The sequence below is a fragment of the Nuphar pumila genome, chromosome 9, assembly GCF_984573655.1.
Source record: "Nuphar pumila chromosome 9, dmNupPumi1.hap1.1, whole genome shotgun sequence".
Classification (NCBI taxonomy): Eukaryota; Viridiplantae; Streptophyta; class Magnoliopsida; order Nymphaeales; family Nymphaeaceae; genus Nuphar; species Nuphar pumila.
The window spans coordinates 20,327,149-20,352,942 of NC_143257.1; the positions used below are offsets into that span (position 1 = coordinate 20,327,149).

Below are 25,794 nucleotides of genomic sequence, written 5' to 3' on the forward strand. Positions count from 1 at the left end.
GAGCAATACATGTCATGTATGAACCAAAAGAATCACAATACATTAATTGTTGCCCTCTCATCGTAGTCGTACCTATAGGAAAGGTACGATCGTACTTTTGGACAAGTACATCCCATGTGGGTTACGATGTTGGGATGACGAGGTTGTAGCAACCTCGAAGCGTGCATTTAGCACAATGCTGAGATCACATAAATAGTGACAACTCGCCCTCACAGGCAAGATGCTCGAGTGAGTCTATTAGACCAGAGCATGTAGAATGGAGCGGCGGTTAAGAAATCCCCGTCGTACTCATTCGACCTTCACGGTTCATCAAGGGAGAGGATGAATGGTACAAAAATTCCGATGGACAGGTTGTTAACAACCACCCCACGGGCAAAAGACTCGGCTTCCCCAGTCATCGGAGTTAGAGGAATTGGAATTACCATAAATTATCCTAGGTGGTAACTCCCAGGTACTTCTGCAGAAGTTGGATGCATCCATGGGCCACGAATGCCTTTGGGTGGTCACTGACTGTCCCCTTAGGAGCGAACTCAGTCAGCCATCCGGGTTAATGAAAACACCTGACATAATAAACCCCCGGATCGGTCTCGGCTGTTTCTATGTTTCGCGTCTGTGCGTACCCACCGGCCAGTTAATATCAGAACTTAAAGAATATCTTTTAAATAGTTGTAGATGATTGAGAGTTACACTCCTTGAAATGCTTCAAACAATAGCTCTTTGCATATGTTACACTTGTTAGAGTAGATTACAATTGTATTTGTTGTTTTAATATAATAAATTGTTTATCTCATGAATGTCCTGCTTTATTTTATTCTACTTATTTATTCGTGCACCTACTGGTTTGTTATGAAACTGACACATTTCATGGGCAGGTGAGGAGTAGGACTTCACTGGCGGTCGATGGCGTGGTGCAACATGGATCAAGATTTATCTTCTTTCTACTGGCGGCTTGGCTCTGGGTCTTTTTGGAGTTTTCTTTAGATTTATTGAACTTTGGAACAAAATGCTCATTTTGTAATAAACTGCAGATTTTTAATCTATTGCCTTATTTCTTAAATTTCTTTAAGTTGTTGTACATGTGAATGATGGTTTTTCAGCTAACGTACCCAGGATTGTTGACTTGTGCTCATTTCTAAATGTCTTCCAATGTCTCTTTTAAAAGTGAAAACTTTAAATCTTTGAAAGGTTTTTCGATAATGTTTTTTAAATCACAAGTTGAAATTTTGGGGCGTTACATGCTTAGTGTGGTTTGCTTGCAGAAGGAAGAAAATAATGGTTCATGAAGATGATAAAGAATCTGGACACTATGACGACATATTCTACTGATTGAATTTAGACAGTATAATGTCAGATTCTGTTGATCGAATCTGAACACTAAATTGTCAGATTCTGCTGATCGAATCTGGACACTATGATATCATTAGAGAAAAAAAAAATCGTTTCTTTTCAAGACCACACACCCAAGATCTGGACCAGATCTGCTCACGTTAAACACATGGCAGATCTGTCCAGTTCTATGGATGAATAGCACACTAAGGTGTTTAGACATGTATATGTGTACATATATATGAAAATACATATATGAATACACACATGCAGTTTTTATATTTTTTTTTCTTATAGAGTTTTGAAAAAAAAAGGAAAAAAAAAACTTAGCGTCCACTATGGGTCTTAAGATGGATATCAACATTCACACTTTTCTCACTAGATTTCACTAAAATATTCCATGGAAAGCGAATTCGTACTCTTTTTCTCATTCGAAATCAAGAGAGGAACCCGTACCTTGTGTTTCTCTTTTTTTTTGAAATGCAAAAGTTGAGGTGAAAATGCGTTGGACGATCGGAGAAGAAGGTGAACCCTTTTTCTTCTTCTCTTTTCCTTCTCCTTCTTATCCTTCCTTCCTCTCTTTCTCTCTTTTCTCTCTCTCTTTCTTCCTCTTTCTTTCTTTTTCTTTCTCCTTTCCCCTTTTCTTTATTTTTTTTTTATAAAGTGAGAGAGAGTGGGGTGACGCCCCCCCCCTTCTCCCGCCCTCTTTAGATGGGTTGGAGAGGGAGGGTTTCCCCCTTGGGACCCTCTTTCACCTTCCTTCTTTTTCAAAATTTCCAAACTTAAATTTTTTTTTGACTTTTCTAAAACTTTCCAAAAAAAAATTTGAAAGTCCTTCTTAAACCCTCTTAGCTCTTTTTAGGTAAGTATGAGGACCCATCTTAGGAAGCTCTAATCAGCCCTAATTACAAACTCGGAATTAATAAAAATTAAATAATTAAATAAATTTTTTTGTATTATTAATTATTATTTGTTTAAAAGCTTCCAAAAATAGTCAAATTGACTAGGAAGACTTTTTATACTTAATTAACTTCAATTTAAAGCCCCTAACTGAATTAAAAGCTTGTAAAAACATTGGGCATTGGATTTGGATCTAAATCCAAATCCAAAATCCAAACTCATACCCAAAATGAAAATGGATCAAGATCTGGATTAAATCCAGATTAAAGTAGGTATTAAATAAGATCCAAATCCATAATAATTCAGATCATACGCATTGGATCCAACCTGATCCAACTCCGAATCCGTTTCGACAAACTGCTCAATTTTTTAAAAACTGCGATTTTCGGGCCAACCGGAACTCGAATTCAGAAAAGTAAAATGTCGTTGAGCTCAAAATTCCGAGACGCATCCAACGACATATTGCACGAATATTGAATTCTGAATTTCGCCCAAAAATAACTCGAATTTCACTTGAATTTTGCTTGAATTTAAAGGTCAAAAATAATACTCTTTATCTCGCTTTGATTGGCTTGTTACGACTTTGTCGATGAAACCTGGGCCAAACCTGGACTCAAAGAGTCTAAAAATTGAGCCTCAAACGATTTTTCTCCCAGAACTTGCTCTCCTTGACTCTCCATTCTCTCTCTCCCACCTTCCCTTTCTTCAAAGAGAACCAAAAATGACAAGTCAGTTTCATTTTCTAACTTTTCTCGATACTGACTAAAGTACATCATATTCTCCTGAAAAACATGACTCGATACCCACACTCTCTTTCTAACAGGATCATAACACTTGTGTTATTTTTTACCCTCAGCAAAACCAAGAAAGCAACATTTGACAGCTTTAGGAGATAACTTGTCTTTGTATCTGTCAGCTAGCAAAACAAAACATACACAACCAAATACCTTCAACATATCATAGTTTGAAACTTTTTCATACATTTTTGAAAGGGAGATATGCCTTTAAGTACTCCATAAGGCATGTGATTTATCCGATAAATGCTCAGTTGAACTGCATTTGCCCAAAGCACTTTAGGTACTTCTCCACCAAACAGAAGAACTGTTGTTGTTTCCAAGCTATGTCACATGGGTGTGGGTGTGGGGATGCGGCGCTTCCAAAAAACCCGGGTGCGGGGGTGCGGCAATATATATATATATATATAGGACTTATAACCAAGGTTTTTTTTGCTGGTGTGTTTGTTTGAAGACTTGTTACCCACGTTCTGCTTGTTGTGTACTTTGGCGCAACGGGACAAAATTGATGAACCGAAAGGATTGGCAATCTGATTGACCCAGCCTGTTGCGTTCTGCTGACTGTCATGATTCAATCATGTCTGAAACTCCCTGGTCTTCACGAAAAAAAATATAAGCGAAAGGTTTGATGTGGTTTGTTGGAGAGAGAGTCTTCACGAGGCCTACGACTCCACTGCCACTGTCACGCCACTGCCTAGGGTTCTTCAAATTTCATTTTATATACAGTTGCACACAGATCTCCGGTCTGGACTCTAGATGACAGCTAAAAGAAATTTATTGGATTTGACATATGGAAAAGAGAGGTCTACACCAGGCTACGATTAGAGCACTCATCTCGTCAGGAGAAAAGTGAATACTATTAGCCACCAAGGCTACCACCACCATTATCATTTATTATGGAGAGAGAAAATCCTTGACGAAGAAAGATCTGGATGGTTGAAGGATAAAGACTTCAAAAGGCTCTTGAATTTTGGTTTTAATTTTTGAGGAAGATGGATCATCATTTCCAAGTTAACAATATGTTTTCCAACGCTGCGAATTCATTGTTTGGAGGCAGGAATAGCATGGGATGCCAACAAAGCTCGTCAGATGTTGTGGACACAAGTGCCCCTTTATAAAACAAGAGCAGCAGCAGCAAGCAGGCATCCACGCTTCGGATGTTCCGTCCTTTCATTCTCTCATCACTACCTGCAGGGATCCAACAAGGGGTGGGGAGAGGTGAAGAATCTAGAAGTCCTCGTCAGGGAATAGGCAACTGTAAAGAGACTGAAGCTATCAAGGCCAAAATCAAAATCAAAATCCAGCAAGGGGCGGGTCCCGCTGCACGGTCAGCTATCAGCAGAATTTTTTTTTTTAAATTCTGCAACCCATTTCACAGGGCAAAATTTAAAAAAAAAATCAAAAAATTGGACCAAAATGACCCTGGGTTCGGTCAACGCACCGAGGGTTGGGTTGACCGCACTCGATGCCGCACCCGCATCGCGTCGCGTCAACGGAAGTGCGGCACCTGTCTGGCCGAATCCCTGTGACAGTTTCCAAGATATGTTTGTTTTTCCTCTTAGCTATAAAATTTTGCTCAAGAGTGTAAGGACAGGACTTTTGGTGAACCACACCTCTCTCTTTTTCAAACACAGCTAACATATTCACCACCAGAATCCGTATGCAAAGTTTTAGTCTTGGCTACAAATTGAGTTTCAACCATGGCACAAAAGCTCTTAAAAAATTTAAAATATCACTTCTATTTTTCATAAAAGATATCCATGTAAACCTTATACAATCAACTATGAAAGTAACAAAAATAGGATGATCCTCCTTTTGACACAACAGGACCCCATATATGTAAAACCCAAAAAAAAACTTGGATTCGGGTCGGATCCAGACCCGAACCCGACCCGAACCCATCCAGAGGCACCGCCCCTCCCGTGCCTTCTGAAGACAGTGAGGCAGGGGAGGGGTTTCAAAATAGAAACCTCTCTCTCTCTCTCTCTCTCTCTCTCTCTCTCTCGACTCTCTCGGCTCCCCCTCTCTTTCACTCTCAGCCTCCCCTGACTCCCATCTCTCTCTCTCTCTTTCTGCTTCCCTCCTCCCATAACCCTCTCCCTTCTCTCTAGGATTAATCCGGCAACCTCAGCCACCGGCGACAGCGTCGCCGGCCTCCCTACTGTCCCCCTCTCTCGTCCGACCCTGCGTACTGGCAGCTTCTCGATTGGCGCTCTTCGTCCGGCGTCGCATCTTGCCAGAATCCCAACGTCAGGTTCCCAGGTACCCCCCACTCTCCTTTTTCTTTTCCCCCCTTCCTTTTTTCGGATGGTGGACAAGATCCACCGTCGTGGGTGGCTCTGAGTCTGTCAGATGGGGAGGAGTCGAGGCCCTCTCCTCGTCTTCTCCTCCTTCTGTTGTTTGCAGCTGGGGGGGGGGGAGCCCTTCCCTCGCTCGCTTGGGGTCTTCTGGCAGGGGAGGGGATAAGCCCCTCCCTGAGCCCTCTGTTGTAGGGGAGGGGCCGAGCCCCTCTTTCCGTCCTTGTACGCAGCGGAGGGGTCGGGCCCCCTCCCTACGTCCTCTGTTTGCATGGGAGGGGTTAATCCCCTCCCTACCTCCGGGTTTTTGGCAGGGGCTTCGCCTTTGCCGCTTGGATCCTTTGGCTGGCAAGGGCTTTGCCCATGTCGCTCATCCTCCAACAGGGCGACAGTGGTCGAACCCCTGCCGCCTAGCTTTTTTTTCCCTGTAGGTCGGCAGGGGTCGAGCCCTGCCACCTTCGGTTCCTCTGGCAGGCCAGCAAGGGCACAACCTTGTCGCCTCCATCCTTTTTTCGGTAGGCCGGCAAGCGCCAAGCCCCTGCCACTTTGCGTATTCGGCAGGCAGGGGCGAAGCCCCCTGCCTCCCTCTTTGTGGCTAGCAGGCAAGGGCCTCGATCCTGCATCTTTGCTCTTCTGGTTGCCTCCCTCGTTGCCTTCATCAGGCAGAGGTGCCTCTGTCTGAACCATCGTCAGGCAGGGGTGCATTCCCCTGTCTCCCTATTTCTCGCTGACAGTAGGTCAACAATGGCTCGCAGCCCCTCACCCTGTTTCTTGCACGTAAAGCAGGTTTGTCGGGGGCATGCTGCCCCTGTCTCTGCTTCTTTCACGTCAGGACAGCGGCAACGCCCCTGTCCTCTCTACCTTTCTGACTGAGATAGCATGTTGACGTCTCGTTTTTGCAGCTCGTACGACGGATCTCGCTCGCGCTCCGCGACCCGAGCCATCAATTGCTTACACCCGCAGACGCAAGCAAGCTTGCAACTCCCCAAGGTAGGGGAAGATTGCATGAAGGACTTGGACAATTGAATTGAGTTCAATTAACTAAAAAGGACAATTAAATAAATATATATATATATATATTTATACGAGTACGCAGTTAACTCAAGGACGTGGTTTCGCAATCTTTGTCCTTTACTTTCTGTCAGTCTTTCCTTTGTCGTTGGCCCAGGCTTTGCGTTTGCACTCCTACTCACAGTCTTTACTTTATCGTCGCGCTCTGCGCCCAGGCTTTGCGTTTGCACTCCTACTCACAGTCTTTACTTTGCCGTCACGCTCTGCGCCCAGGCTCCCGTTTTTGTAAATGTTTCGTTACTGTCTTGCCATTGCAGATGACGCTCAGGTTTTTCGCTTATTGCATGTGCTATAAAGGCATCCTCGTGGAGGATGTAAGAGGCATTTACCACTCTCCCTCTTGCGACAAGAATTGAGTAGAGAGCTTAGCGATACATCTTCGTCTAAGGAGAAGGATCCCTAACAGGGATCGTGGCTTTTCGAGGGGGCAGTCATGTAAAGTTGACTTGAGAATTTAGGGAGTTGTGTAAAAGCATCAAAGACTTCCCAAATCGAAATATTTGGAAGAATGTGTTTTGGCTGGTTTTGTTCGTCTATTCGGCATATCTCGAATAACCCCGAATTGAGGCTTGAGCGAACTTTTTAGTGGGGGTTCTATTGAGAAACTCGCATCCCGTTCATCGAGGCCAGTATCGAGTCATGCGAGGCATGTAGATACCGCGATAGCAGAGAAGATTCGAGAAAATCACATGCCAGATGTTGGCACAAGCTGTTAGCGGTTTCAAAAGATAAAGAATGTCAAAAGCAGAGCTTCAAAAACATTATATCTTTGTGAAATACTTTTGTTGAGGCTCCTACTAAGGAACTATACCTCTTTCATTATAGAGTACTTGTAGTCGTGCACTACACGCTAGTACTGGGATGATCGAATGAGACAGTCGTGCAACCTCGAATAGTGCTAAATGCACAATGTTGTAATCACATAAAATGGTGACTATTCGCCTTCACAGGCAAGATGCTCGAGTGGTTTAAAGACCATAGCATTAGAATGGGTCGTTAGTTAAGCAACACCTAACGCACTCATTCACTTCTTGTAGTCTATCAAGGGAGAGGACAGAGCGGTACAAAACTCCAATGGACAGGTTGTTAGTAACCACCCCACGGGCAAAGATTCGGCCTCCCCAGTCATTGGAGTTAGGGGAAGGGACTACCAGACATTATCCTAGGTAGTAGATCCCATGAACTTCTGCAAAAGTTGGATGCATCCGTTGCTCAGTACCTACCTTTGGAGAATCCTCTCTCGGCTAAAGTCATCCCCTTAGGAGCAAACCCAACTAGCTATTCGGGTTATTGAAGATACATAGAATAACAGACCCCCGAACTAGTCTCAATTGTTTTTACGATTTGTCTGTGCGTACCCGCAGGCCAGTAATATCGAAACATAAGTCTGTTCACACTGGTTGATTGCTCATAAGACTTTCGTGTGCTTTGGGTACGTATTTTTTGTCAAGTAAAAGTTTATCGATGAAATTACATATGACTTTGTGTGTCTCCAAGATTCTTATGATTATGATGCTTATGTTAGCATATAGGTGGATGATATGTCACACCGACAAATGATTAGTTTAGACTATTTAGGTGAATAATATATCACGCCTACATAGTTTTATTGCGGAGAATTGTGTTATGATTGCCTAAGTGAATATAGCATACCTGTATAACATGATTGATAAGTATCTTGAATTTGATTGAAATGTCTTGAAGATATGTGCGTGAGTTACACGCTATAAAGGTCGAATGTGATGTACTTTGAGATAAGAATTGTGAATGCATATGATGATGCAATGATCTGAATTGTCTTACATGCATATATAACTTGAATCTTTTGTAAATTTATTGAACTACGTAGGAATTACGTATGTTGATGTTTAGTTGATTCATATTATGTAATCTACATGTTCCCATGTGTTCTTTATGCATGCTTTGAGGTCCTATTTGAGGAATGCAATGTTGTTTGTGGCAATGATACGATGCGTAGTATTATATGCTTCTAGATGATGTGATTGAAATGCCACGTGATAAGAAATGTTAAAAGCATGCGATAAATATTCATGGTTTATGGAACCTTATTGGAAGAATGTGTGATCGTGTGATTTGTTTTACCATGTGAAGTAATACGATGCATATTGCTGATATACATGCTTGTGCCCATATTGGTGGCTACTGACCCCAAGAGCGGTCAATTGTTCGGAGAAGTCGATTGTATTGATGCATGTATGACTGTGTATGGTATTTGTTGAGGACCTGATCTCCAAAGGATTATCTATGAGGGTATGTATGTCCAAGATCAGGTAACCGGCTAGAGTGGTAGATTCTCTGGATGTACACTGTCCACGAGCGGGTAGCCGCAAAGACGGCAAACTCCTGTGAGGAAGTGTGTTGTCCAAGACCAGGTATATCATCTATGGCGGTAATTCCTTATGAGGTTGTACATTTTCCAGACCAGGTGATCCGGCGTTGATCTTGTTAATTATAATACTGGCTATCGACCTTAAGAGTGGTCATTTGTGTTGATGCGTGTATCGCAATAATTTTCATTGAATATGGCATTTATTAAGGATCGGGTTTTCAAAGAAATCTCTGTGAGGAAGTACAATGTTTAAGAGCGGGTAGCTGCAAAGACAGTTAAATCCTGTGAGGAAGTGTATTGTCCAAGATCAGGTGAGCAAGTTAGAGTGGTAGATTCTCTATGAGGATGTACACTGTCTAAGAGCTTGTAGCCGCAAAGACGGTAAACTCCTGTGAGGTAGTGTATGGTCCAAGACCAGATATACCATGTAGGGCGGTAATTCCTTGTGAGGTCCTACATTTTTCAGACCAAGCAATCCGATGTGAAACTTGTCTTTTTTATTACCATAAAAAATTATGGTGAGCTGTGATAATCTTCTAAGATTGATATTGATAGTCAATTATGAATTTATAGATTTGGTGTTCTGTTATAGCATGATTTCATGCAGGACTCAGATGTGAGAATCAGATCTTTATTTGATTTTAGATCATGATCATGTTTTGGACCTTCTATGGAAGGCTAGGTTTTTCTGAGAAATTATGACGCCTTAAGCGAGTCATAACAGGTGACAGTTGGCCGCGTAAGGCCTTAAGAGATGAGAATAAATTAAGGTTGTTCAGGACAAAGAGCTTGTTAGAAATAGTGAGAGCGACAAACGGTAGCCTGATAATAATTAAATGTAGAGACCCCGTTCAAGGAACGAAAACAAGCTTGTTGCGTGGTAGTTCACAGCTTACGATCAAATGAATCGTCATGCTACGTTTGACAGTTGCACTGCTTACTTGCTTTGAAATGCTTACCTATTTCGAACTGCTTACTTGTTTTGATACGGCTTACCTGTTTAACTGTTGATCTGCTTTAAATTGTTTAACATGCTGAATTAAATGTACTTAATTCAGTTTTTTGTAGTCGCTCTTGTGCACCTACTAGTTTTTCGCAAAACTAACTCATTCTATGGGTACAGATGATGATTAGGTACACCACTGGCGATGGCACGATGGCAAGATGGCTTCAAGATTTCCTTTTTCCTGCTCTTAGCTCGCGTCCTAGACGTTTTTGGGTTTTGTCATAGGTTTTCCTTTGGATATCCGAATTTTGTACTTTTTGGCTCTTTTAGCTAACGTGCCTAAAGTTGTCAGCTTGCCTTTCTAAATTCAACAAAAGAATTATCTTCCGTTGATTTCATAAACTCTGAAAGGAAAGAGATTTTCTTCTAGTCTCTTGCCAGTTTTCTGAAAGGTTCGCAAGTTTGAAATTTTGGGGCGTTATAATATATCTGAATGTACTAAGTCAAAAGGACTTCCTGATTACCTATCACTAGACTTGAATGACAAGGCCCAAACAAACTCATCCAAAACTAAAGCTCCATATCCAGTTCCAACTTCCCTCTGCTCCCTCATATCAATCAAATTCAGATAGTACATATCTCATTTTCTATGGCCAATCTTAATCTTCTTTCCTGACAACTGATCTTGCACAACACAACCAATAGAGGAGAAGATAACATTACAGTTAAGTTTGATGGAACATGATAAACTTGAGAAAGATTGAATTTACTACCAGGATAAGAATCGAAAATAATTGAACCTACTTTGGAAAACAGGTATAGACGAACCATCTACAGTGTGAAAGATGCCACTGCAGAGATGACAGTCAATAAGGACAAACTCATGAGATGTTATATCAACCAACCAGAGGAAGGGCCTGAGATACCTGAGAAAGCAGAACCAAAAGAAGAGGCAGGAGTGCAAGAAAAAGAAGGGACAATGGTTGACTGAGCAAGAAACTGCAGTTGCTAGATCTGATACTGAATATGTTGCTGAACATGTTCCAATCTCTGAAGCTACCCACTACTCATCACTTCACCACCAACTGATGAAGAACCAATTGACTGCTCAACCTTGGGCATTACGCCCTCACCCTCAATTGAAACTGCATATGCACCACATCTCTTTTTCTTGAGAATGGGACAATAATTTTTTATATGACCAAAGCCCTTGCAATAGTGACACTGAACAAAACTAAGGTCACCTCTTCCACCAAATCCCATCTCTCCTCGTCCTCCAGACCTACCTCCACCTCTTGGATTCAATTTCACTGGAATAATTTGAATTCCCTCTTTCTCCATAGTTTACACAACCCCCAACTACACGCACTAAACAACTACAATAAACCAAGGTCCAAGATAGAGAATACAACAGTATACCAACACAAATTTCAATGTGCAAACATTTATTTCCACCAAGAACCTCACAGACTGCCCCTACCAAGCAGGAATGAGAACAAAAAACAAAACAAAACCACTCTGGTAGCACCCAAGCATGACCAAATCTACACGATGTGGTTTACAAATGCAACTCTGCTGCAAAATATGTCCACCTACAGTAGCCAAGCTAAGCTATAACATCGACTCTACTGCTAATTTCACTACTAGAAGCATTGAAAACACTTCAACAAACACTAAAACCCAATCAAACTGCATGATATGCCTTGCATCCACCAAGAGAGAGGTTAGGGTTAGAGGAGACTCAAGATAGGAGAGAACAAATATTCATTATCATGCTCTGTCGTGAGAGAACTCTCTTACATATTAAAAAGGGTCGACCCCCTTTAGAGTACATTAAAAGAAAATATAAAAGACAAGTATACCCCTTCACTATAGGGTAGGTACATAATAACTTTATAAACTTACTTTACACATGTTTATACTACTCTATATTACATATACTTTCAATAGATATGTCTTCAGGTTTCCAAAAGAATTTTCAGTCATCAGTCAAAACTTCACAAAAAAATCAATTTTTATAAAAATAGACCTAAAACATGTTTCTTACTAAACAAACCATGATAAAACATCTACATGGTCTAATTGACTAAAAATGTCTCTATAAAGACTATGGTATCCTCTAGGATACCAAAGTAAATCTCTCTCTCTCTCTCTCTCTCTCTCTCTCTCTCTCTCTCTCTCTCTCTCTCTCTCTCTCTCTCTCCATATATTTGATTTCATTATGAAAAATGTGGCTATATATAAACATATTTTGATAATGAAATTGAAAAATTAAAATATTGATCATCATTACTGTTAGAGAATTTACTTATTAAATAGTTGAGGTCCGTAGGAAGGGTGATAGGATTTTACTTATTAAATTAGTATTAGGTACGGATATTATTAATATTATTAGTATTTATGCACATCAAGTAGGTTTAGATGATTCCATTAAGCGTCAATTTTGGAAAGATTTAGATGGAGTAGTACAAGGGATATCTTATGGATAAAAGCTTTTCATTGGCGGTGACCTTAATGGACATGTAGGCATTAGTAGGGATGGATTTGAGAGTATCCATGGAGGCTATGGTATAGGAGAAAGAAACGAAAATTGAGAAAGGATTTTAGATTTTGGTTTGTCCTATGATATGATCTTAGCAAACACTTGGTTTACGAAGAGGGAGTCTCCCCTAGTAACATTTAAAAGTGGGGTTAATACGAGTCAGATAGATTTTTTCCTACTTAGAAAGAGAGATAGGGGTTGTTGCATCGATTGTAAGGTTATACTGAGAGAAAGTGTAGTTACACAACATAGAGTCTTAATTTTAGATCTTAGAATTAGACAATGCCGCAAAAGGGATAGACATGAGATAGATCCTAGAATTAAGTGGTGGGCACTGAAATGAGCTAAACAAGGTATGTTTGTAGAGCAGGTAGTTAAGGAAGTTGATTGGTGTCTCGAGGAGGATTCAGAATCAATGTGGAATAAGATAGCGGGTGGCATGAGAAAGGTGGCTAAGGAGGTATTTTGTGAGTCTAAAGGCGGTGCACCGCTAGGTAAAGATACATCATGGTGGAATGAGGATGTCAAATTAGCTATTAAGGTTAAAAAAGAGTGTTATAGAAATCTAAGTAAGAGTCGTGATAATGAGAATTTGGAGAAGTATATGATTGCAAAGAAGGAAGCTAAAAAAGTAGTTCGAAACGCGAGGGATAAGGTATATAAGGAGGTTTATGACAAGTTGGATAGCAAAGAGGGCGAGAAGGATATTTATAGGCTTGCAAAGATGAGAGATAGAAAATCGAGGGATCTGGGTATGGTTAGATGTATCAAAGATGAAACGCAAAGGGTTTTAGTCAAAGATGAAGAGATTAAGGAGAGATGGAAAGATTATTTTGATAAGCTATTTAATGGAAGTCATGCTCAGGATCTTGGAGACTTCTCCATTGTAACGCCCCAAAAATCCAGGACTTGTAACTTTTAGAATAGTTTAGAAAGCTTTGAAATCATACAATAATCAGAGTTTAAATAATACTTCAGCGGAAAATGATATTTTTAAAATCGCAAGTCAATGGACCTTGAGCGCATTACAGCGTAAACTTTCCTTTGTCAAATCCCGCACAACCATTGAAATCAAATGGTTTAGAAATAGAGTTTTAATAATTGAGAATTCGTTTGTTGAAACCAAGAAGAAGCTTACCAAAACAGTTTTATTAACTCACGGTTTAATAAAAGAGAAATTTTGAAACACACTTTATACCAAATTTACCAACATGTTCTCAGGAGCGAAACGTCAGGGAAAGAGCTCTATCTTGACCTCATCACGTCATCGTGCCATCGCAGACTGTATTACCTATCCATTACCTGCCCATAAAATGGGTCAGTTTCGCTAAAAACTGGTAGGTGCACAGACATGACAATATTGAACATAATTAAGCAGAATAATTTAATATGTCAAGTAGACAGACAATTATATAGCAATTTAATTTCAACAGATTCACAGAGCAACTATCATGAGCACAATGCTAAAATTATTACAAGCATTTTACTGGCACAAGTAGGCTAACTATTACAAGCAAAGCACTGCACAAGAAAGTTAACTAGCAAAATACAATGCGTCATCAACCACACACACAATTCCATAAGTATTGAACTTGTTGTACCCTATAACTTTCATACGTGCATAACGGAACACATTGCGATCAGATTATGTTTCGATATTAACTGACCAAGCGGGTACGCACAAGGCACGACTCTAGAAACAGCCTAGACTGAACCGGGGGTTTATTATGCTATGTATTTTATGATAACCCGGATAGCTGACTGAGTCCGCACCTAAGGGGACGGTCGGTGACCAAGAGAGAAATCCCAAAGCAGCATAAACAATGGATGCATCCCAAACATGAAGAGCTACCACCTAGGATAATTATGGTAGTCACATTCCCCTAACTCCGATGACTGAGGAAGCCGAGTCTTTTGCTCGTAACTACCATTAATGGCCTGTCCATCGAAGTTTTGTACTTTCCTGTCCTCTCTCCTGACAGGAGTCAGCGATTCGAATGAGTACATCAGGGGTAGCTAACTGAAGACCCATTCTACATACTCTGGTCTTTCGACCAAACTCGAGTATTTTGCCGGTGAAGGCGAAAACATCACTTATTTAGGTGATCACAACATTTTGTTATTTGCACCCATCGAGGTTGCCACAACCTACTCATCCAATCATCGCAACGTAAGAAGATGTACTTGTCAAAAAGTACGGTCGTACATGTCATAAGTACGACTACGATGAAAGGGATATGGTTCCACAAAAGAAACCCCAACAGATATTATCTGCAAAAGAATTAATACAACACAGCCTGGCAAGATAAGTCTTGAATTCACTTCAACAACATTTTTCATATTTCATGATGCAAGGTCATCTCGGATCTCTCGTCCGATCAACAAAGTACTTAACATGTTGTGCATGTCTAAAAGTACGCTATACTGAACCAGGGAGGTCTGTGGGCTTCTCAAAAAGAATACCCAACACACAACTTCATAACAATTCAAAGAATATAGGAGTGCTCATTTGGCACAAATCATCATTAAAAGCCATAATGCCATATTAAGTCATTCACACAAGACAACACTATCAATCTTACATCCAAAATTTATCTTAGTATCGACATGTGACACTAGATTGATAAATAAAGAATGGGTCCTTCAACAGAACCCCACTCATCTATAGGCTCATGCCCCTGATCGGGGTTATTCGAATTCGGTCGCAACTCGAATCGGGGTTATAAAATAGTTCTCCCAAGTGTGTTGACCTGGGAGGGCCTATATGCAACTTCGAAATCCGACAGGACTTAAAACTTAACTTTGCAAAAGTTGTGCCATTTGAAGAGCACTGGGTTCGCAGAAGGAAATCCTCTTTAAAAGAACTATAGCGCACAAGTGCAACTTCTAGTGTTTTGAAAACAAGTGGTAACAGGATAGGCACAAGACTACATTTATGTAAGTACATATTTACCATGAGTGTGAGCATATGCAGGTTATAACATGTCAACAAATAACTCTTGACTTGTGATGCTGCACATCGAGGGAAAAACGCATAAGTAACACACGAGGTACCAAAACCATACCTTGACCACTTAGATAGGCAAACACATAAGGTCATAAGTAATACACGAGACACGAAGTCGTACCTCACTCAAAGGAAATGTGCAAGCAAACAAGGGCGTATGTATTTCAAGAAATACGAAACCACACCTCAAATTCATAAACAACTACACAAAATAATAATCGAAGAATGAAATTGAACCTCAACCCATGAACATGCAAAACAAGAAAATACGCATTTCAGAAGCCATATAACTCTAAGCATGTCTAGCATGGGCATCTTAATTATTTCAACTTAAATAGGTTCATTTATTGCCCTTTGTACGACTTTACCCTACCTCGGAATGTCGTGCAGCTGCGTACGCCTACGCGTGAGGATAATACGAGGGTTGCGCCGCGGAGCACGATCGGGACCTGTTGCGTAAATATGCAAGAGTGTTTAATATTCAATTTTGCTAATATAATTAATGGTGCGACTGGGGCATTGGTAGAATTAGGCGACAGGGGACGAGTCCTTGCCCACGGCACTAAGGCGGCAGGGGGCGAGCCCCTGCCGACAGCGGCGAAGCGTCAGGGGGAAAAGCCCCTGCCAACGACAGCGAATCGACAGGGGGGGCAGCCCCTGCCGATAGCAACGAAGCGGCAGGGGTCGCGCCCCTGCCGACGGCAGCGAATCGGCAGGGGTCGAGCCCCTGCCGACGGCAGTGAAATGGCAGGGGTCGAGCCCCTGCCGACGGCAGCGATTCGGCAGGGGTTGAGCCCCTGCCGACGGTGGCGAATCGGCAGGGGTCGAGCCCCTACCGATGGCAGCAAAACAACAGGGGAGGCAGCCCCTGCCGTCAGCACCGAAGGGGCAGAGGGCTAGCCCCTGCCGACGAAAGAGGGATCGGAGCGGCAGGAGCCATCAGCCTCCTGTCGACCCCTTCGCAGATCATGGCAGAGGGGAGGGTGACAGGGGCCAAAGGCCCCTGTCGGGCTTAAAAAGAAATGGCAGGGGCCATCGGCCCCTGCTGGGTTTTAAAAGAAGAGGGGTCGGGAGACAGGGGGACGACCGACCTCCTGTCGGTCGCCCGATCTCTCACAGGGAAGAGAAGGAGTAGACAGGGGCCCCGTAGGCCCCCTGTCGGCCTCTGATGGATACGCAGGGCGCGGTAGGGGTCGTGCGCAGCCTGTCGGCCTCCCTGCGAACCCCTAAGAAGGGGGAAAAAGAGGGAGGTGAAGAGGGAGGGCACGACAGGGGCCAACGGCCTCCTGTCGTGCCTTCCGGCGAGATGACAGAGAGAGAGGTGAAGGGAGGAGGCGACGTACCTGGGAAGAGGCCGACGACGATGGTCGGCGTCGTCGATCGGCGTTGGTGGGGGTTGCAGCAGCGGCGGCACTAGAGGCGTGCGCAGGGAAGAAGGAGATGCAAGGGGGAGGTGTGCCTCCCCTTGTCCTCCACTGGTGCTCTTAAAGAGCTCGGGGGAGGATGCGTGAAATCGGGAAACCCCGATTTCCATCCTTATCGGGTTGAAAAAGGGGGGGGGGGGGGGTTGCGGCGCACAGGGGAAAGACCTCCTGTGTCGGGTTTTTTTAAAAACCCTAACGACAATGGGCCTGGGTCGGGTCCGGACCCGACCCGGCCCGGGTCCGATAAATTTTTTTTTTTTTTAAATTCGGGTTTTACATCCATTCCTTTTCATGAGATGAATTGTGACTTCATGCGCAAGATTCAAAAGAAAGAAATTGCAGAGGCTTTGAAGAAAATGAAATCAAGAAGGGCAGTTCGCCCAGATGGTATACCTATCGAGGCTTGGAAATGCTTGGGAGAGAAAGGTTTAGAATGGTTGACAAATCTTTTTAACAAGATTTGGCAGACAAATAAGATGCCTAATGAGTGGAGGAAGAGTACTTTAGTGCCTCTATATAAGAATAAGGGTGATATACAAGATTGCGCAAACTATCGTGGTATAAAACTCATGAGTCATACTATGAAACTTTGGGAGAGGGTGATTGAGTCTAGGTTGAGGAAGGTTGTCATGATATCGGAGAATCAATTTGGTTTTATGCCTGGACAGCTATGGAAGCTATACATCTTCTTAGACAACTTATTGAGAGAAATAGAGAGAGGAACAAAGATTTGCATATGGTTTTTATTGATTTGGAAAAGGCATACGATAGAGTACCTAGGGATGTTCTCTGGTGGACAATGATGAAGAAAGGTGTTTCTCTCAAGTACATTAGTATAATTAAAGATATGTATGAAGGAGTAGTAACCAATGTCGGCACTTGTGGAGGGGTGACAACCAATTTTCCTATAACGGTTGGGTTACATCAAGGATCTGCTTTAAGCCCTTTCCTATTTGCTATAGTGATGGATGAGCTTACGAGATCAATTCAAGAAAATGTGTCGTGGTGTATGTTGTTTACTGATGATATCATTTGGATTGATGAGTCTAGAGATGGGGTTAATGCTAAGTTAGAATTATGGAGACAGACATTGGAAGCAAGAGGTTTTAAGTTGAGTAAGAGTAAGACAGAATATATGGAATGTTGGTTTAGTAAGCAACGAAGTAGTGATGGGAGTGTAGTGAAGCTTGGTGAGCAAGAAATACCGGTGGATGATGGTTTCAAATATTTGGGATCTATCATTCAAGAGTATGGAGAAATTGATGGAGATGTAAATCATAGGATAAAGGTTGGGTGGATGAAATGGAAAAGTACAACTGGAGTGTTGTGCGATCGTAGAATGCCATTGCGGTTGAAGGAAAAGTTTTATAGGACGACTATTAGGCCCGCTTTACTATATGGTACTGAATGTTGGGCTGCGAAGAGATATCATATTCAAAAAATGAGTGTAGTTGAGATGTGTATACTTAGATGGATGTGTGGAAATACAATAAAAGATAAAATTCGAAACGAGGAGATACGTAAGAAGGTAGGCGTTGCACCCATTGAAAATAAGATGAGAGAGAATCGTTTACGGTGGTTTGGGCATATTCGGCGAAGGCCTAATGATGCTCCAGTTAGAAGGATGGAAAAATGGGAAAACATATTAGTTAAAAGAGGTCGGGGTAGGCCTAAGAAGACATGGATGAAGATGATAGGAAAGGATATGAATGCTTTGAACCTCACCGAGGACATGGCATTGGATAGAAATGATTGGAGGAGAAAGATTCATGTGGAAGACCCAGAATGATTTTCTTTTTTGGTTCATATCGCCGACCCCAATTGTTTTGGGATGAAGGCGTAGTAGTAGTAGTTGTTGTTGTTGTTGTTGTATTACTGTTAGAGAAAGTACAATAAAGTCACAAGCTAGAGGAAAATGCAAATACCCTCACAGGCCATAATAGTTTATTTGGGGCCATGTGTTGCTTGCTTCTTCTCTGAGGTAATCACGCTTCATACACTTCCTAAAAGCTTATTAAGAAGTAATTTGGTTCTTCAACCTCATAGGGATTTAATATAATGCATTTATAGATCCTGTGGATCAAGTTTTTTATTAAATATAAATATTTGTGCCTGTTCTTGAACTCAATGAAAAGAAAAAGGACAACTCACTATTCTGAAAAATGGCTAAATATAAAATGACCATGAGGCTCAAAAGAGAAAACTACTATGGGAGCATATCGTACCATATCCAAATAACTGAACACGCTAAGACAATTCCGTAATCAGTATGCCATCATGTCCTTTTCACATTCATGAAATCTGTTTTACAAATTTGAGTTTAAAGTATGATATAATTTTGTTTTGCATCCATATATGTAGTATCTACTTGTCAATCATATAATACTATTGTTTTACAGTATTGACATCATCTACTTTTTGTATCTAATGGCCAAGCATATAATAACGAGTTTGTACACATCATCTAATATGCCCTGGATTACAAACTTTCTCTGAACTGCACCCTCCAGATAATTGCCCAGCCTTATGTTTACTTGCATATAGATTAGTAGGTATTTTATTGTGAAACTAAGCTTAAAAAAGTAGCATCAGTAAGATTGACTGAGCACATCATAAATGAAAGTCATTTGGTATCTCACATGCCAATCCATCAAAATTGACATCATAGTGGGAAATCATAGGACTTCCCAAAAAATATACCATTTTAACATATACCTTTTCAGTCAATGCCTCTCTAAGTTCTGGAAGACCTTCATCAGCACCATACTGGCTGGTCGAGGGATGCCATACAGCTTCTTTGACCTTTTCTAAAGCCTGCTCTGGTGGCTGCCAATAAACTACTCCCTGTACGATGATCAATATGAAAGTCAAAGAAACTTCAAGAAGAATATGATAAATATGATGCTGCTGCAAATTATTAGGGAAGGCACAGACAAAAGCATATAATGCACTGATACATCTCGAATATTTATTGTTAATGACGGAATCCATTCGTTATGTTCATTATTAGGGAAGTAAGGCATAGGCAAAAGCATATAATGCCCTGATACATCTCGATTATTTATTGTTAATAATGGAATCCATCCGTTATGTTCATTATTACAGTTACAATGTTTGATTGATGGAATAATTCTCGAAGTTACCATAAACAGGAAGCACCGTTAGACTACCATGTAATCAACCAATAACTTGAATATAATCTTCCCCTGGAGATTGCTCATGTTTCATTTTCTTCTGGTATATTTTCCTCTCATTTACTGGAATTTTTTTTGCTCATATATGGCATTATAATAGGCTCCATTTAATACCATGTCCCTTTGATCAGAGGTAAGTTGCTATCTCCTCCACTGATCTGTTACATCTGAAAAGTCCTTTTCTCCATTGTCTCTCTCTGAAATAGCCTAGCTCTATATCTTTGCTCCTGTTACATCTGAAAGATCCTTTTCTCTAGTATCTTGCTCTGCAAAAGCCTAGCTCCATATCGTTGTTCACATTTTTTCTTTTTGGGGAAAGGCAAGCTTGGGTTAGGCAGGACCCCCACCAGTTATACAATCATAATATTGGGATTTGAACTTGCAACGTCCCAACATGAGGTGGCATGCACTAATTGCTCCTACCAAACAAGTGGTGCCCCCGTTGGTACGTTGTTCAGTATATGAACATTCAGAGCCTACTGTCCAAATCCTGCAGTAGCTGAGAGAGCGTGGGAACATCACATGGAGGATCTATATGGGTACTTTTACAGCAAGCACCCAGAATAGAGTCACATGCACCAGTAGGAGAATCAAGATATTAAAGGTGAACCTGCCCATTTGATACCTAGGGATCTTTGTGTCGTTTATTCATGAGCATATTGCTAGACATCATGGAGGAATAGTATGTGCATTCATGTGAGAGGTTCAAGTTATATTTCCTTCACCACCAGAAGTACTCCTAGACAAAGTCCAACCAGTCTATGAATTCCACATCACCTCCAAACAAAAGAACTGAGTAGCCAGAGTTAAATGAAGCTTAAGAACCTAATTAATAAGGCAAGAGACAAGGGATTGGGCATCATGGATTGCAATGTCTTCAAATTTCTACTGATAAAAGGAGAAAGGGCATCAAGAACCCTGAGGAACACAATCATGCTGTTGTCTTGATGGTGGCAATATTCTACAGGCATGGAAAGTCACCAGCATCAAGGTATGATACAAGTTCTTGGAACATCTTATGTGCTCATTGTGCAACTACAAGTAAAGTCGGGGTCGGAAAAGTCAGGGTCATGGTGTTGCAGGTTTGATAAATTAAAACACGGAATGGTCTCCATCAGGTCCTCAGGGGACTCACAGCACGAAGAGGCCTCTCTTGCAATTTTTCCACATTCTTGGATGGCCAAGAATGGACCAGCTTGAGAAACCTGCCATCTGATGTTGGGTCAGATTCAGAAAGAGACAGACAATTTATGGTGTTGGTAAAAAGTGCCAAATTAATCTGTTCCTTAGCAGTGAGAATAGTTTCTTGAATTGCAGAAAGGATCTATTGTCCAGTGACGGACAGCTCAAGGCCCTAGTTCACCAGCTATAAAGTCCAAAGGCAATGGTTTGGGTGTCAGGCCCTTGAGAAGTGCAACTTTTTAAAATTTCCCTTGTTAATATGTTGGCTGGAGATTTACAAGCAGAATAGGTTTTCATGGATGGGCAAATGTTTGGTTAGTAATTTGACTATGGCTTTGACCATCTATAAGAATCTGTGACTTTTATTAAAAGCTTTTTATTTTTGCGTGGGCAGAGGACCATAAAACTCATTCGCTTAGAACAATTGGATAAAATTCGGCAAAACAGAGACAATTTCTGAAAGTGCTGACTGTTGTGAGCCAGTAGTATCTAAAGCTAGAATTTAAGTGCAGCCTCAATGCTGCTCTATCCACATGCTCATCTCAAACAAGATCAGAGTGTGTAGATCATCTATATTCAAATATGTCAACTAGAAAGTCAACCTGTAGAGCAATATGTTAATTTTCTTACATCAATTAAAGATTAAGGCTTTGTTTGGTACCAGCAGCCGGGTTGGAAATTGAAGAATTGAATTGGAGTTTGGCCAGACTCCTCTGCCAATGATTATTCGGAAGAAAGGCATTGAGGAGACATTTGAGGAATTAAGAAAGCAGTTATAGGACTTACTCTTCTGTATTTGCACCCAAAAGTGGAGTTGGCAAGTACCACCTCCTAGAGGTAGTACCTGCCAATTCCAGGAATTGAGGGCTTTCACTTCCAACTCAAATCCCATCCACCGCCCAGCTCCCAAACAGAACCAATAATTACATTTCACGTATATATTTTATCTTCTTTCATGATATTTCCTGCTCATCCTTAAAAGATAAAACAAACAAGTCTGTGACACATGATTGAGACAATCAGAACCCAAAGAATTGCCTTCTCTTTAATCTTTTTGAAGCGACTGTCAATTTTCCTTTTAGCTAAAGCGTCCAAAAGAATATTGCCACTCATTCAGCACATTGTTTCAGGATTTTCTCAGAATTCCAAGTATGAACAGATGATGTGATACCCTGAAGCACACAAGCTAAATTTCATATTAGCTTATGTTCTCATGATTGAGACTAGTAAAATGATCAAAGATTACAGGCTGGAAATTTTTTACTGGAGCAAGTGCAATCACATATGTTGTGTAATGCTTCGGCACAATAAATAAGTGGCTGAGAAGTATTTTATGCAGCTACCAGATCAAAAGACCAATAAGATGCTATTATATATCATGTTTTCTTAATTAAAATTAGAACCAAACAATTTGCATCAGAAAACACCAAGATGAAGGTCTCTTTTATCTTGGTTAATACATTAGTTCAAAAACATTGTGTTTCGTGCCAAGCAATCCAATGTACATGTCAACTCAAGTATTTGCCACAAATTTGATATAAGTATTAAAAGCTTTCTGACCAGATAGCTTTTCAACTTAAGGACATCAACCAAAATGTCATTTTTGGAAAATGCAAAAAGATATAATGACTTGGATAATTCCCTAAATACCTGTGCTAGTGAGATTGCACCCTTGATTCCACGTATCAATTGTTGTATCTGCAGGAATAATGTAAAAATACTTTATGCAACAAAAAAGAATTTGTAAAGGAAGAATTTCTTAGGCTAGATGTGAAGGAATTACTAGGGGTTTTCAGGAAGACAGGCACTACTTAGATACCAAAGGACTCTTAAGGAGAAACCAAGCGCTGACTCCTGAACTGGCTGCTAGGTTTACCAGGGGCTTTATAAGCTAGGTTTTTTATTTGTTGAAGTGGCCTATACATGCGAATGGTCCCATTTTCTCCTGCATGTGTTTTGCTAAGTTCATTTCAGTTATGTTTGTTCTCGCAGGTGCATTTTTTCCTTTTTGATTCCTAAGCATGCTTAGATCTGTGTTTGCTTTCTCGTTTCAATCCGAAGTGTATGTTTGGATATGCCTAAGTTCAACCATGTTTCTGTTCCTAACATGTCAAAATTTTGATCCAAACATGCATGCTTGGCCTTTTAAGTGTAATTCTATGTTCGGCTTTGGATTCCCTACATTTCATTAACCTATTTCTTGAACCGCTATGGGTGTGTGTTTATGCATGCTTTGCAGGGTTTGGACATCATGGAGGCTGATTTGAGCCTGTGGAAGTAGAGGGTCCGGGTGATATTGCAGATATAGTAAGGGATGTGGTGACCATAACATGGCTGTGGGTGCCGTGGTTAGTGAGGCAGGAGCAAGTGAGGATGACCAGCAGACATTCAGCCATCTTGATACTCGAGAGAGCCAAAGAAAATCTTATGTTTTTGGTCACACGAAGAGAGACGTTTAAAAAGAAGTGACAAAAGGAGCCATATTAAAATACCAAGAAAAGCAAGAAATTCAGTATATTCTTTGCCAATGATGAGCTTTTCTATGCCACCAGGAATGGGCATGCCTATTTTCTCGAGATGGTAAGAGCTGAATCGTTCTTTCTTATCAAATGACACAAGAATCAGAAATAAAAACACCGAAGCACCCAAAGAAAGAAATTAGTACTCTTTGCCATTAAAATTGTCTAACAGAGACATGATGTCTATAGTCGACGATGGCACACCTGGACCATGACTGGAGTTTCGGTCTCTAGAGCCCTCCTTGATAGATTTGCGTATGTTGCCATCCCGACCACACTGAGAGCTGCTACAGATTGGGTGAATGTTAAAACACCCGAGAGAGAGAGAGAGAGATCAAATATAAAAATAGCAAAGCATCGCAAAATCATTAGCTTACCCTATAAACAAGAGAGAGAGAGAGAGACTCTAATAAGGTGGCTGTCGAAACCCCTCGGTGAAATGTAACTTGGAGGAATCTCTGGGCAAAGGAAGTAAAAAGGAAAGTGGAAAGCAAAAAGGACTAGTAAATCCAAAACCATGGCAACCACCTACCCCTGATCACGACACCGATAAGTCAAAATGACGGAAATCCCCGCAACAACCTCAGCCATTCAAAACCAAAACATCTTTAAAAACTCTTGAGAGTGAAACGCAAGCACCATTTGACCCTCTCTCTCTCTCTCAACTCAGAAGAATTGAGACGCGAGTGCTCTCTCTCTCTCTCTCTCTCTCTCTCTCTCTCTCTCTCTCTCTCTCTCTCTCTCTCTCTCTCTCTCTCTCTCTTTCTCTAAATGCAGGATTTCAGCAGAAGAAGAATACAGAAAAGACTATCCTGGTTTTAGGTAGATATCCAAAATCCAAACAAGAATCTACAAAAATACAGACTTGGGATTTCTACATCAAGCTCCCAACAACAGATAATCATATAAGAACTGTGTTTTTCTTTCTTATTACCAAGAACAGACAATGTTACACACTTGAAGACAAATAGAACACCTTTGTGACTGAAATTACAGGAAATTTTTGACGTAGAATAACTTAGTTTCAGTTTTCAGGACAAAATTAAATCCAAAGTATAGCTTCGAGATCAAGAAGTTCAAATTTTGAATTCTCATCATGCTTTCCCTGACTACAAACTTCTTTAGGTAATTTTCTCCTTATTTTTCCTGTTTTCTCTACGTTTTCCGATTGGTCTTTAGTAAAGACAATAAGACCAAGTTCACCTTATATTCCGAAACGAAATCTCATAGATTCACAAAGAGTTTAGGGGAAAAAAACTATTTATGAACTAAATCACGTTTATTTTTAGTTCCGAAAGAGAAATTCCGAAATTTTCGGGAAATAGGCCAAGTAATACAAATACTGGATTTTTTTAGTTCTAGAATCGAGACAAGTCGAAGAACCAAAGAAGACGCTGAAAACGAATAGCAAAATCACGTCTCGAGCAAAATCCCGAACTGATACCGAAAACCCAAAAGATTTCTCCAATAGATCAATGCGTTTTTTCCATCACTAGTGATCCCCAAAGATCAAGAATTTACGAAGAACGACCACTGGAAACACAATTTTAGACCAAAAGTCGTGACGTAGATCAATAAGAACAACACTACATCTGAACTTCTCTTCAAATCTGCGGAACTTTTTTGTTCGGGATCTCAAAAGTTCTCAACTTTCGAATCAAAAATCCAAAAAGCTTACCCCTGGAAACACGATTGAATGAAGGAAAAAGACCCACGTTTTCCGCAAAATCCGGAAAAAAACCTCCCGAATTATTCAGTAATTCCACGGGCTTCCATTTTTCCTTTGTACCTGAAATTTCGTAGATTCGGAACTCCGAACAGCAAAATTTCCTCTCCCGAAAACGCAAAATCTCCGCTCGTCTGAGTGATGAAAACACGGCCACCCGTTAAACCGGCGAAAAAGATGCGATCTCGGCCGTCTTTTTTGGTTTTCTCTAAGTTCCCGATTTTTTTTTTCTGTGGAAACAGACAGACAACAGAAGCAGAGTTGCAGACCACCAGCACTTTTTTTCAGCGATTTCTGAAACACACCGATGTCGGCAAAGTAAGCCAAGCTTTTAAAAAAGGGTAATTTTTCTGATGAACCCCATATTTACACGTAATATGTAACCGTGAGGAACGCTTTAAAGTGGTCCGAAATTCCTATTCTATCCTTGTTAATTAAAACTGCATGAACTAAACTTATTTCTACCTATTTTCGGTTTTAGGGTAATTTGTCCTAATTTGGGTCAGATCCATGATA

General features: G+C 41.0%; 1 protein-coding gene across 7 annotated transcripts in view; it reads right to left on the reverse strand.

Annotated features, from left to right (window-relative positions):
- LOC149828481 (aromatic aminotransferase ISS1-like) overlaps positions 1–25,583 on the reverse strand; it is a 64,128-nt gene extending 38,545 nt beyond the window's left edge. For 3 of the 7 annotated variants that reach the window (XM_090017610.1, XM_090017608.1, XM_090017604.1), the window contains exons 1-4: positions 25,342–25,583; positions 23,757–23,836; positions 22,684–22,731; positions 19,373–19,501 (exon numbers count right to left, since the gene is read on the reverse strand). In XM_090017610.1, coding sequence (XP_089873736.1) covers positions 19,373–19,501; positions 22,684–22,731; positions 23,757–23,819 — 240 coding nt within the window. In that variant the 5' untranslated portion in view covers positions 23,820–23,836; positions 25,342–25,583. Of the gene's footprint in view, positions 1–19,372; positions 19,502–22,683; positions 22,732–23,756; positions 23,840–23,929; positions 24,011–25,230 lie in introns of all 7 variants that reach the window. The other 4 variants (XM_090017609.1, XM_090017605.1, XM_090017606.1 and 1 more) reach the window with 3 other exon arrangements.
- Between the last annotated feature and the right edge of the window lie 211 nt (positions 25,584–25,794).